Consider the following 12809-nt stretch of genomic DNA (forward strand, 5'->3'; position numbering starts at 1 on the left):
AACTGTTTTCTTCTTAATGAAATACATGCTCAGTCACGATCGCGGAAAAAAAGATATATGAGCTAGCTATGAAGGTCCAAAACCTACCATAAAAATGGAAATAAGCATTAGAGTAAATAGTCCTAAATGGAGATAAGAACCTACCACTTAGCAAGGCAATAACCTCTGTTACTGATGGAAGACAATAACCATGCATGAATGCAGCAGCGCAAACGGGCAATAGTAAATGGAAGTTTCAAAGCATTGGGATCTAAAAAGAACCAAATCCATGAACTTGGCCTCTAAAAGAGCACCAATGGTGCCACCAGAAGAGGCAGTCAGAATCTCAAAGACCACCCTAGTTGAACCCACACGATATTCTAGAAAAATGGTACAGCTAGCTTTGGATCACAGAACTGCATCATGTTCTTAAGTTCTTTAACATTAGTTATGATTAAGGTCAATGGTCTTGCAATTGATTAATGTGTCGCTTTGTTGATTTCCCAAAGAATACCATACAAGTGGACCATTGATGTGCCTGAGGAAGTGGAAACCTTGGATCTAGGGGGAAAAAATAGTCATAGTCCAAGCTTTGTAGATGAAGCCCGGTCCTTGATGATCTAGCTAGCAACAAATCTTTACTTTTCTTGAACAACAAATATTTCAGTCAGATATGCCTTAGATTGTGCGCGCGTATACCATTTTATCAACAATATCCCCATTGTTTTCTTTGGCAGAACCGCAGAAGTTGCTTATATTTGGTCACTCTGTTGTGATCTACATGTTCTGATGAGCATATAGATACACCAAAGACTTAAAAACAAATATGAGATTCCTTCATTTTTCTTAACCCAGGTTATTAGCTTCCCATCAGAGGATCCCAAAGAAACCAAATACTCACTAATCGCTTAAGCTGTTTCCGTAGATTCAGCATGAGCTATCCATACTTTTCTGCTAAACAAGACCAGAACACAATAAATGTACCTTTAGGATACCATCCTATGGTTCCTAATAACTATATTGCTCTGATGAGTTCCTATGTTGAAGCTTCTGAAGAAATCAAGTTCTTATGTGAGGATAGTTTTCTAATAGTCGGCTGACGCGATGACTCATGGGATGCTTCATACCATACGGACATTAACAGCGGACCGGGCCGCTCCTCCAGCTGGAAGTATGCAGTCTGGACGCACATCTTATTAATTGGCCAAGAAACAACAGCAACATGTTGCACACGTTGAAGTCCACATAAATCTCAGTCGTCTGTACCTGTTTTTTCTTTTCTCCTTTTCTGTCTCCAAGACATGGAAGAGTGCGGCGATATTTGACATATCGGATGTTGACTGCCTAACATAGGTTAGCACTACTGGGTTACGACTTCTTTTGTGCCCAGGTCCAAATAAGAGAGAGAAACAAGAAGCCATGCCTGCCTTTATAAGCTGTAGACGGCTGTGGGAACAAAGAGACCTGAAGAGAGAGAACTGGACCTAGAGATAGACAGAAGCTAGAGAAGAAGAGGACCCTCGAAAGTTAGCTAGCTTCTGTCGAAGAGGAGATATGATCAAGGGGGTGAAGCAGCATGGTAGCCATGAAGAGCGGTTAACAGACAAGGTTTGAAAATTTTCTCTTCTTGTTCGATCGCCTTTGGTTTTCTGAAGAGTTTGTGTTGTGTTCGATTATATATGCAATCAGGACATACTGAGTTTCTCTCTTCCGTATTTTTGTTCTTGATCTGTGAAAAGGGACTCTTCAAAAACAAAGTTTTCCTCCTGGAATATACATACAGAGATATGATTAGAATTAAAATTAGGAAGATGTTTAGGGCAAATTATGATGTCCAAATCAATGATCAGGTGTTGTCCATCTTTATACGAAATATTAGGAACCACCAGTTCTGGACTTCTGGTGCATGTTTATATAGCACACAAAAAGCATGTGGAAGAGTTAATTGGAATGGTCTGTGCTCATGTAGTTGGCACCCAAGATATTTAATTTTTCCATGATTTTCTTTGCTGATCTTATTACCAATACAATTTTCCATATGTTACTATTGCAGACCAAAGATGATGATGATCTTATCCCAGACGGCAACGTATTTAAGTCTTTACACGAATCAAGTTCAAAAGGAGAGGTGCCTATTATCGTACAATCATATATATACTAGTCCTTTATTTTAGAAAAATTGTGCAATTAATTCTGAAAAATCTAAGTTCCTTACTCTGAAAAGTTTTACCTGGAATTTTCACAAGACAAGATAGTTTCATGAGCTCTCTGTGTGGTTTTACTTTTACCTTTTCTTGTCTACTGCAGTATTCTGATTAGCCTTCTTTTGTGCACGCGTGTGTTACTACTAGGCGTGTTCACCAAACCCGTTGGAAAGGTCTCAAATAGACGAAGCGTCAAATCAAACTTCGGCAAATTTGAAAGCTCACAACAAGGTCAGGATGCATTATGATTATATCAATAATAATTTTTACTGAGGTTTACACAAAGAGAAAAGTCCATTATCACATGTGTTTTGGTTCAGAAATGGCTAGCCTAGGGATCTCTCATAGTGGTCCATTTGCATCTTCAGGTTGAGGAAGATAAACTCGCATCCACAAGGGCAGAGATGGGTGAGGTAAGAGAAGAAAACAAGAGGCTAAAAACAATGCTGTCACGCATTGTAGAGGACTACCGATCTCTTCAACTGCACTTCCATGACGTTCTTCAACAAGGACAAGCCAAAAAGCTTGCAGATCCTGCAACCGCTGCGCCGCTGCCCACCGACGTCGAGGAGCCTGAATTTGTCTCACTGAGCCTCGGCACGAGCACAAGCACGCGCAAGAAGGAAGAGAATAGTAGTGTCTCTGAAGGCAAAGGGAGAGAAGATTCCATGAACACTAAAGGAGGGCTCTCTCTTGTATTGTCAGACTGCAAAGTTGGTGCAACTAACAATGCAAAGACGATACAGCCTGATGTGCTGACCTTGAGCCCCGAAGGTAGCTCTGAGGACGCCAAGGACGACGCCATGGAGGCAGCAGATCAGCAGTGGCCGCCGAGCAAAACGCTGAAGAACTTGAGGGGCGTCGGCGCCGAAGCCGAGGATGACATTGGTCCACTCCAACAGGCCAAGAAGACAAGGGTGTCCGTACGGGCAAGGTGTGATGCACCAACGGTACGTATAGCTCTCAGAGAAATGTGTCTAATGCCTGCTCGATACATTAGTGTAGCTAATGGTGATGTTGAGATGAACTGAAGTACTGAACAACATGTAAACATGCTTTGGATTATTGATCAGATGAATGACGGATGCCAATGGAGGAAGTATGGGCAGAAGATATCCAAGGGGAACCCATGCCCCCGTGCCTACTACCGGTGCACAGTGGCAGCAGGATGCCCCGTCAGAAAACAGGTACACATTTTTTCAGTCCAAAAATTGCAATGCCACTACTGTCTCTGAACATGCATGGAAACTCGAACAATGACAGAATCCAAGTCTCCTTTACAATGCAAATTTATTTAGTTGTTAAGAACAGATGGGGCATTATTTAAGATGAACATACTGCAGTTGCAAGAGATTGACTTGTGGGGTGGGTACCCAGGGACTGAATCTAGCTAGGTCCCCATTCCCCAACTAACAAAGGCATCATTATAGAATTGGCAGAGAACATGGGTTTGGAGTCAATGGACGACCCAAGTTCAGTTCTGCTTAGTTAGTTTGAACAATCATTGCTTACGGTCTACGAGGCATTTAAACTGCAAGTGACTGCTGGTTGACACGGCCGGACCCATCGCTTAATTACTACTAGGTCTTCCAAATCGGGTTAAACCGATCCAATATGGCTTCCGAAGCATCTGCTTGATTAGCCTATAGTCAGTGCATAGTCAGCCCATAGTCAGTGCATTTCTACCCCAATATGAATTTTGAAAGAATTTGGGCCTTCGAAAGCTAGTGTTCGAATAGGGCTGGCACTACCGGAAACCCGAACATTGCCGAGTGCCAAGGGGTTTGCCGAGTACAATTTTTCGGGCACTCGGCAAACAATCTATTTGCCAAGTGCCATCGAGAAAACACTCGGCAAAAAAAGTCACTCGGCAAACAAGGTTGTTTGCCGAGTGCCTAGAGGTTGGCACTCGGCAAAGAGGTGTTTGCCGAGTGCCAAGTGGTGGGCACTCGCAAACATCTCATTTCTGAATTTTCTAAAAATTTTAAAAATAGCAAACAAAGTCTAAAAATTATGAGATTTGGCAAGATGTCATAATATCATATGTGTAGGTTGTGAGAAAAAGTTGAAGAGGTTTCGCACACTTTTGTCATGTACGTGCTTACAAACCGATACATCTCCGAAGAAAAATCATAGAGTTGAGAATGATCCGATAAGAATTGGAGTCAAATTGATGGTCGAATTGTTGTTTGAGTTCAAAACTTTTTGTATAGGCAATAGATAACATAGATTGCTTAACGTGAAATTTTGGTAATTTTTCAAGTCCATTTGGTATTTTTAAATTTTTTTTACTTAATTTTTTTGCCGAGTGTATTCGACACTCGGCAAACAAGGCCAGTCCGGTAGTGTGGGCTGATTCACTGCGTATTCAGCCCATAGTCAGTGCATTTCTACCCCAATACAAATTTCCATATTATTTAACTTTCACTGAGCCATTTAAACTGAGTTAATTTATTACCTAGAGTACTCCGTATATTTAAACAGATAGTACTACGCTATGTTACAAAAAAAATCATCGGATCTTTTTGCGATTATTTTTCATAGTTTTGAGTACCTAATGCTAGTTCGATTCTTGAAATATTTGTGAAAAAGTAAGACATGTCTGATCTCTCTAACACGAGGAATTAATGGTACAAATTTGCTGATAAGAAATGTCGATGACGCCGGCCGTGTAACACTTGCAGGTGCAGAGGTGCGCGGACGACATGTCGATCCTGATCACCACCTACGAGGGCACGCACAACCACCCGCTCTCCGCCTCCGCCACCGCCATGGCCTCCACCACCTCCGCCGCGGCGTCCATGCTCACCTCGGGCTCCTCCACCTCCCTCCGCTTCCCCGCCGCCTCGCCCGCCGCCGCCGCCGGCCTCGGCTTCGGCTTCCCGGACGCCGCCGCCTCCAAACACTTCTTCCTCCCAAACGGCGGCGCCGCGTCCATCACCTCCACCCCGTCCTACCCGACCATCACCCTCGACCTCACCTCGCCGGAGGCCACCTCGCAGGCCTTCTCGCTGAGCAGCAGGTTCCCGTCGAGCAGCTTCGGGCACGGCGGCGCGAGGTACCCTCCCACGAGCTTCTCCTTCTCCACCTCCGGCACGAGCGCGCTGTCCGGCGGGGCTTGGCCGGCGGCCGGCGGTGCCGGGTACCTGAGCTACGGATCACCAGCTTCGTCGCTGTTCAGCGGCGCTAAGCTCAGCTCGTTCGAAGCTGCGTTGAGCAGCATCAATGGAAGGCAGCAAGGCGGGGAAGCCCCGGTGCTCCACCACCAGCAGCAGAAGGCTTCCGCGAGCGGGAGCTCGACGGCCGGCGTGCTCACCGACACGATAGCGAAGGCGATCACGTCGGACCCGGGCTTCCACACGGCGCTGGCCGCCGCCATCACGTCGTACGTCGGCGCGCAGGGCAGCAGATCGTCGGCGGCGGGAGGCGACGGCGGCGGGAGCCAGCTGCAGGAGCTCAAGTGGGGGCAGCACCTCGGCCTGGGCCCGTCGCCGTCAAGCGCGGCCGCGGCGTGCTCGTCGGCGGCGCTGCTGGCGCGGTCATCGCCGACGACGGCCGCGGCGGAGCAGGGCTCGAATGGGCACCGGTCCTTCTTGCAGCCGTCGCTGGGGCTGTCAGGCTCTCACAGTGCCTCCGCCTCTCCTGTGGAGAACAGGGAGCACTGATCGCATCAGCTGGAGATTCTGAACTTGTTTGATTCACTTCGTTCAAATGTTTGTCAAAATTTGGCTATTTCATCGTTTGGTGTATATATCCCGGGGGATAAGTGTGTCATTTCAGAGGATAGATATCCTGAGTCTCACTGTATGTAGGCTATAAAGAAATTGTTTTGATTCAAAACACACATGTAAAACAGAGAATTGAATTTATGTTTGTCCAGCCTTTCCTTCCATGAGTTGGCAGTATGTGTGCTGATTATGATACATGAACACAGTAGTTAATTGCATTCGAATCTCCACTACTTCCATAATACAGAATAAAGAACTATCTACAGAGATTTTTTTTTTTGGTACACAGATACATACATAAGTTGGACAGTGTAGAATCCTCGGATGATTCGATGAATCCAAACGGTATGTTACTGTAAACATTTTCACTTGGATGTTGCTCGAAACAGCGGTACCCATGGAGTTTCAGACTGAAAACTGAAGGGATGCACCAAAATTATCTTCTTGCATAACTCAAGATTTAAGAATAAACCGTCATGGTGATTATCAGGGACTTCAGATGTCCATTTTCACTTGGAGATGACCCTCATAAATCGGCTCACAGAACTAAACACGCCCATGACATTGTTCATCAACGATTGTGACTCTTCAGATTGCTCATCGGCACCTCCAAATATCCTCTGCAGATTAGAATGTTGTCAGTTCAATTATTTAGAAATGTAATTATGTGGGTAGTAAAAACTTTATTGGTGAACTACATATAATCAAGCATTTTCCTAACATCGAGCATATGTTTTCCTCAAAAAAAAAAAGAATTAGCACTCTCCAGCTTGTGTTGAATGCCAGTAGTCTGGCTGCTTATAATGTGTAATGCAGCAAGAAAATGCTGTCTTGAGAATGCAAATGCTGACTATTGGGTGCTTGCAGTTTCTACAGAATACACGACTTGACTCATTTTTTCAACAATGCACAAATTGAGTTCAGCATAATTACTTAAATAGGTAGTGATCTGAGGTAAATATGAACAACAAACAAAATGTTAATTAGTCCCAGTGCCTTACCTCAATATCTGTTGCGTCAGGGCGACTTGTAAGTTCTCTGGCAAGCAAATACCGATTTGGTCTGCTTGGATCATCATAAAATACTTTCCACTTTCTGTAACATAAATAAAAGAAACATATATCTTTAGCTTATTCTTTCAATGAATATTCATTTGGATCATATATGTATGGAAAGACAACAGTTCTCTACGCACCCAGGAAAGCATCTAAAGACTGCACCAGTTGGCAATGGCCTCATCGAGTAAACAGTGGTAAAAGTACTGCAGAGGCAGTGATGGATGTTAGCAAAAGAAAGAGACAGACCAACATATAAAAAGAAAACATGCTCTAATTCAACGGGACATGCAGTCAATGACAGAAAACATATGCATTGAATTTGTAAGGTCGAAAAAGATTGCTCAAAATACTGGATTCATTACAAAATATAGTTGTCCAAAATAACCAAATGATTTGAAGGTACAACTAACGTCGGGACTCGGTCCATGCTCGGGCCTTCATAAGCATTAGTTATATATGTTTTCGGACTCTCCTGCCGGTTCGAGGGAAAAAATGGTTTCTGAAGCAGAAATAGTTGCACAATGAAAGGCAACAGTTTACAGATGCTTTTAACTTACCTTAAGAAATTTCTGCGTAGATTCCGAACATTAAAGCCTACTCCAACATCTCCACTAACAAGGCGTGGGTTCCACATTATAAGAGGCCTTATCTTCATTAAAAAAGTAAACGCTACTTGAGGATATAATATTGATTGGAATATATATACACAAATACCAATAATAGAGAAATATAAAGATGGTTGCTGATTCAATTCAATCATAAAATCAATGTCAATATGGATGTATGGTTTTAGGAATGAAAATCCATATGATTTGTTTTATGAAATGGCTATACATGTAAGCTATGGAGACTAATCTGATAGAGAAAATGCATTTAGATCCTGTATAGGTCCATGCATGGTCTTTAGCCTAATAATCCATGTAGTTCACTTCATGCAAATGTTATTCAACCAACTCTGCATGGAACACTAAATGAAATTCAATTTTCATATATTTCAATGCAAGATCTACAGAAAGTTGCAGCCTGATTAGCCATAAGTTGCATACAGGATCATCAGAGAGTTGAGATGCGATGCGTTCAACAGATTCCAGCATCTGATGATCAGGGATAATCATAACAGCAACCTCATCCTCGGGACCAACTGGCTTCCTGTCGCTTAAGCTGCAAGTCGAGTCAAAAACAGATTGGAGTTACAACATGTGTACTATTTAACACCATAATCTAGAAGCATCCAATAATATTTTTCTTCAATAACACTAGTACAGAAACAGTCTGGATTCTCCAGTAAAATATGGTATCTGGCTGTACACCAATAGGAGCAAAAACGAACTGGACAGTTCAATTCTTTATGGAATCATCACTCTAAGTGGACAGTACCTGGCACACTTAAATTGTGCATCTGTCCACTGATACTTGAGAAGGGCAGCTGCTCCAGCATCGGGGAAAATCGCGGTAACTTTCTGTAAAACAGTAAGTCGAATAAGAAATCGACAATAAATAAATCACAAGGGAAGGGTCACAAAATTCCAAAGTAACAATCTGCAGCCTCAGATATCAATCAGTGCTAAAACGACCTTGTATCCAAACCTGTCCTGTCTCCTGTACAAGTGTGTCCAGGAAGATCTTTGACAATGCCCAGAGCTCTTCCTGCGCTCCTTCCTCGTTGAGGAATTCCAACTGAGGGATCAGCAGCTCTGCCTGCGATCGGAAATCACCAATCACAAATCCTCCACAATCGCATACTAAAGATGCATAACCATCATTTCAGCACAAAGTGAGTGCTTCCATCACCATTTGCGCAGCAGATAAGATTGAACCGAATTACAGAAGCAATACGTATTTGAACTGTGCGAATCATACGATAGCTCGCATGCCTCCGGAGTTGACGAAATCCGCGCTCGCCTTCCCCGACTGCCGAATCGCGCCCTCCAAATCCGACGGCAAGCAGCTGAATCACACGGTGCCTCAGAACATTAGCACCTCTCGTCATGTGTTCTCAATTACGCACGAGTTGAGGAATGAGGAGTGCAGTGAGCCTCGCCTGTCGTCCTCCTCCGCCAGCTGCGCCTGCGCCACCGCACCGTCCGCCGCAGATTCCTCCTCCTCGGCCTCCGCGGGGGCGTCTGAGGCGTCGAACTTGCCGAACTTGGCCCCACACGGGAGCAGCGCGCGGCGGAGGCTCAGAAGCGACCGCAGCCTTGCCGTCGCGTGGAGGGGACAGGCGAGAGGCGGGGCCGGGAGGCGGCGGGGGAGATGGGCAGCGCGACCGCGCTGGGGCGAGAGCAGCGGCGCTGTGGTCGCCATTGCTTCGCCTCGCGGTGCAGCCTTGCAGGAAGACGTGGCCGAGAGCGGCGGCTCTTCTCCAACAGCTTGGATAACGGCTTGTTCGATCTGGTAACGGGATCCCATCCACAGGCGCTGTCGGATGGGAGTTCGACGCGTCAGATTGATCGCCACACGATACTGTCGCAGAGAATCGAAATCTGGGGCCAATGGTAGAGGTAACCATCTTTGAATTCTACTGAGCAGTTTACAGGTTACATACAGCAGTAATATATTGCTCAAGGCAGAAGCTAAACGGAGAGCCCTCTCTATTTAAGCATATCTCGAGAGCCCTTTTATTACCTTCTTCGATTTGCTACTTTCTTCACTTCTTCTCCAACTCCGGCGAGGACACCAACTCCTCCGGTGGGTTGTGGGCGGGGCGGTCGGCGGCGGGGTCGCCGCCGGCCGGGGTGGCGGCGGAGGTCGGCGGGGTTAGGGTTCGGGTTATGGTTTGGGGGTTCGGGCTGGGGGAGCTTCCATGGCTGGTAGCTTTAGAGGGATGGCCATGGGCGGCGGCCGGCCCGGCGGAGGAGGCGGGTTGTGGGCTGCGAGGCCGGCGGCGATGGCGCTGCCGGCCGGGTGGTGGTGGACAACCGGTGGGCAGGGTCGGCGGCGGGGGCGAGCGGTGGTGGCGGACAGGAAGTAAGCAGAGGGGAGGGGTTCGAGCGGCAGTCCTCGCCGGCGTTCGACCACGGGGGCGGATGGGAGGGAAGGGGAGGGGGAGGGGTCGGAGTGGCGGTCCGACGCCGGCGAGGGGGAGGTCGGCGGTGGGGGCAGAGGATGGCGGGGGCGGAAGGAGGTGAGGAAGAAGAAGAGAGATAGAGGAAGGAGGAGGGGGGGTGGGGGGCTCTCGACCGAATCCTATCGGGAGTTGTTTTACAAATTAAGTTGTTGCAGACTCCATTGCTGAATACATACTAGACTGTTGAATGCAGTTTTACAAATTGAGTCACCCTTACGGTCTTCTGTATGCACCGTGGTATAGCCACCAGAATCCAACTGGTGCAAGCTATATGGCATGTTACAACTTAGTACAACACTGCTTGGCATGATTATGGATCTATCTTAGTTGTTGCAAGCAGTTGCGGCGGTCTCAGTTTCTTTGCTGGTCGCGAAAGATTTGCCGCACCCACAGGTTTTGGTCGCATTTGGATTCTGGAAGGAGAAGCCACCGCCGATAAGTGCGTCGCTGTAGTCCAGCTCCATTCCAAACATGAAGAGAAGGCTCTTTGGATCACATACTGCAGAAGCACATAGGCTACAGTTAGAACTACTAGTTCATTCTGAATATAGTCGGTTCCAATCAGTTCTCGGATGAAAATTCTGAACATTTGACTGTACTTCAGAATGTAATCAGTCCAAATCAGTTAAGATAAGGAAGTTACCTATTGCGAACCCATCATATTCTACAACTGAATCATCAGGGCTGGCATTCGCTCGACTTTCAAACTCCATGGTGTAAGACATGCCAGAGCAGCCACCCTGTTTCACTCCAATTCTCAAACACAGATCCTCATTCTGTTCAGCCCTCATTTTGTTCAGATGTTTCAAGGCCTTTTCGGTCAACGAAATAGCTGGAGCAATACTACCAGATGTTGCTGCTACTGCTGCTGCTACTGCTGCAAAATATGATAAAACATTTACTCACTTGGTATGGAATGGTGAGCCAAATTCTGTCCATTCATCGGATTTTTTATACAGCAATAAATTTTCAACATGCACTAAGCCAGAACATTCAGTATTAACAGTTCCCGCAAACCTTCCCTACCTCTCGCTAATATGGGAAACATGAACCAACGAGTGATGTAGAATAAATTACCGAAGCCCCCTTCAACCTATAGCTCCACGATCATGTTAATAGGCAACAAGAAATGCTTATGATGTGATGTGGAAGCATTCAGCTCACTTCAGTCTACCACTTCCCAATCATGTACATTGGAAACAAAATCCTTATGGGGGTTACAGTGGTGATAGGCGTAATAATGAATAAAAACATGCAAGTTGATAGTTGTCCAGGTCATGAGTGAGCAAGCAACAATGCATAAAATTATGCATAGCTTTATAAAAAAAAAGAATGTTTGTTTAAAAGCCTCGAAAGAAAAAAGAAACAAGTCTAAGAATGTGTAACCTGTAAATAGGACTATGGTTCTTGGGATTTACGAGATCTACACTTGGGGATTATATCTGAGGGGCTGTTTGGTTCCGCAACAGAATTTAACACACCACAGTTTGGCACGTCACACGAGTGTTAGGCTACTGCTTGGTTGGTGACAAAAGTTAGACGGTGGCATCTTTTCCCTTCACATTTTTCACCACAAGGCGTGGCTGGCAGTGGCGATGAAGCAAACATGCCCTGAGTATTTCTACTTTTGGACATAGGAGATCGCACGGTTTACACCTCTGATATTGGCAATTTGGGATGGCCAGGTGATGATAGCAGTTGCTTATCCGGGTAAAACTGCCACGCCCACAACTAGCCAAATACCAGAGAATGCATGGTTCGAAACTATGATCAGTAAAAGATAATATACTAAATGGATATGAATGGCTAGGTGAATTTATAGGAACTCCAATCCAAAAACAATATAGGGTTCGATCGAGCGACATGCGTCTGTAGCTAAAAATCTGTTGAAGCGAAATTGCTTACGATGCTGGCTATCCCAATAACTAAGGATTCAATAATCTCCGAGGCTACAAGCCTGGTCAACATACATCCCCGCACGGAAATTATTCTCCCCCTTCCAATGCTGGAACAGTACGGACCAGCCCGGCTTCATCAATTATAAGTCCATACCACCCAAATCCGCGTCTTTTGCCAGAAACATAACCCTAGCGATTCCAATCGCGTGGGAGCAGAAGAAACGACATCTGGGTTGACCAAGTACCTGGAGGGGACGAGCCGCGGAGCGAGACGGCCCTGCCGCCGCCGCCGCCGCCGCCGCGGGGGAACCGGATCGACGGGGCGGAGGAGGAGGAGGAGACCGCGAGGTGGGGACGCGCGGTGCCGGCGGGGCGGCCGAGGAGGGTGCCGGAAGCGAGCGCCATGGCGGGGGTTGGTCGGGGCGTGCCTGAGAAGCCGGAAGCGAGACGGAAGCAGCAGGCAGGCAGAGGCAGGGGTGAAAAAAAGATCTGGTGGCTCGCGGGCCGCCCGGATTCTTGGAGCCTCAGCCTTCTTCTTCCCCACGGCCCGCCCGGTCTACACGTTGGACCTACCAGAATGGTCCCACTGACCAGTGAAACACAGCAACCAAGGGACATTTGTAGTTTATAAATATAAAATACACCTCTTTTATATTTTTTGAAACAGTACACCTCTTTTTATGTGTTTATATTAATCATATTAGTCTGAATTAAATTTATTAAACCTTGATCGAGTTTACATAAAATAAATATATTAATCATATCAGTCTAAATTAAATTTATTAAACCACAAAAGTTAAATATGAAGACAAATCGTCTCTCTCTCTTTTTCCCCTCATGGCAGGCGAATATATACTGACTTGCAATTGGACAAT

At 46.0% G+C, this 12809-nt stretch overlaps 3 protein-coding genes across 4 annotated transcripts; 1 reads left to right on the forward strand and 2 right to left on the reverse strand.

The window, feature by feature from the left end:
• Nucleotides 1–1422: 1422 nt before the first annotated feature.
• LOC120702592 (WRKY transcription factor 72A-like) lies at nucleotides 1423–6157 on the forward strand. The gene is made up of 6 exons (XM_039986452.1): nucleotides 1423–1587; nucleotides 2033–2107; nucleotides 2331–2414; nucleotides 2552–3133; nucleotides 3257–3370; nucleotides 4868–6157. The coding sequence occupies exons 1-6, from the start codon at nucleotides 1534–1536 to the stop codon at nucleotides 5846–5848; spliced, it is 1890 nt and encodes a 629-aa protein (XP_039842386.1). The 5' UTR covers nucleotides 1423–1533; the 3' UTR covers nucleotides 5849–6157.
• LOC120702593 lies at nucleotides 6032–9331 on the reverse strand. The gene is made up of 9 exons (XM_039986453.1): nucleotides 9011–9331; nucleotides 8830–8917; nucleotides 8557–8667; nucleotides 8347–8429; nucleotides 8016–8130; nucleotides 7527–7618; nucleotides 7107–7172; nucleotides 6913–7006; nucleotides 6032–6531 (listed from the first exon to the last, which is right to left on the reverse strand). The coding sequence occupies exons 1-9, from the start codon at nucleotides 9271–9273 to the stop codon at nucleotides 6421–6423; spliced, it is 1023 nt and encodes a 340-aa protein (XP_039842387.1). The 5' UTR covers nucleotides 9274–9331; the 3' UTR covers nucleotides 6032–6420.
• Nucleotides 9332–10165: 834 nt separating this feature from the next.
• On the reverse strand, nucleotides 10166–12437 carry LOC120702594 (uncharacterized protein slr1417-like). 2 transcript variants are annotated; one of them, XM_039986454.1, is made up of 3 exons: nucleotides 12180–12437; nucleotides 10680–10913; nucleotides 10166–10535 (listed from the first exon to the last, which is right to left on the reverse strand). In XM_039986454.1, exons 1-3 carry the CDS (start codon nucleotides 12337–12339, stop codon nucleotides 10360–10362), a joined length of 570 nt encoding a protein of 189 aa, XP_039842388.1. In that variant the 5' UTR covers nucleotides 12340–12437; the 3' UTR covers nucleotides 10166–10359. The 2 variants fall into 2 exon arrangements, with proteins under 2 accessions (XP_039842388.1, XP_039842389.1); XM_039986455.1 differs by having other exon boundaries at nucleotides 10183–10535; nucleotides 10680–10910; nucleotides 12180–12436.
• Nucleotides 12438–12809: the final 372 nt, after the last annotated feature.

Source organism: Panicum virgatum, chromosome 4K (genome assembly GCF_016808335.1).
Source record: "Panicum virgatum strain AP13 chromosome 4K, P.virgatum_v5, whole genome shotgun sequence".
NCBI classification, from domain to species: Eukaryota; Viridiplantae; Streptophyta; class Magnoliopsida; order Poales; family Poaceae; genus Panicum; species Panicum virgatum.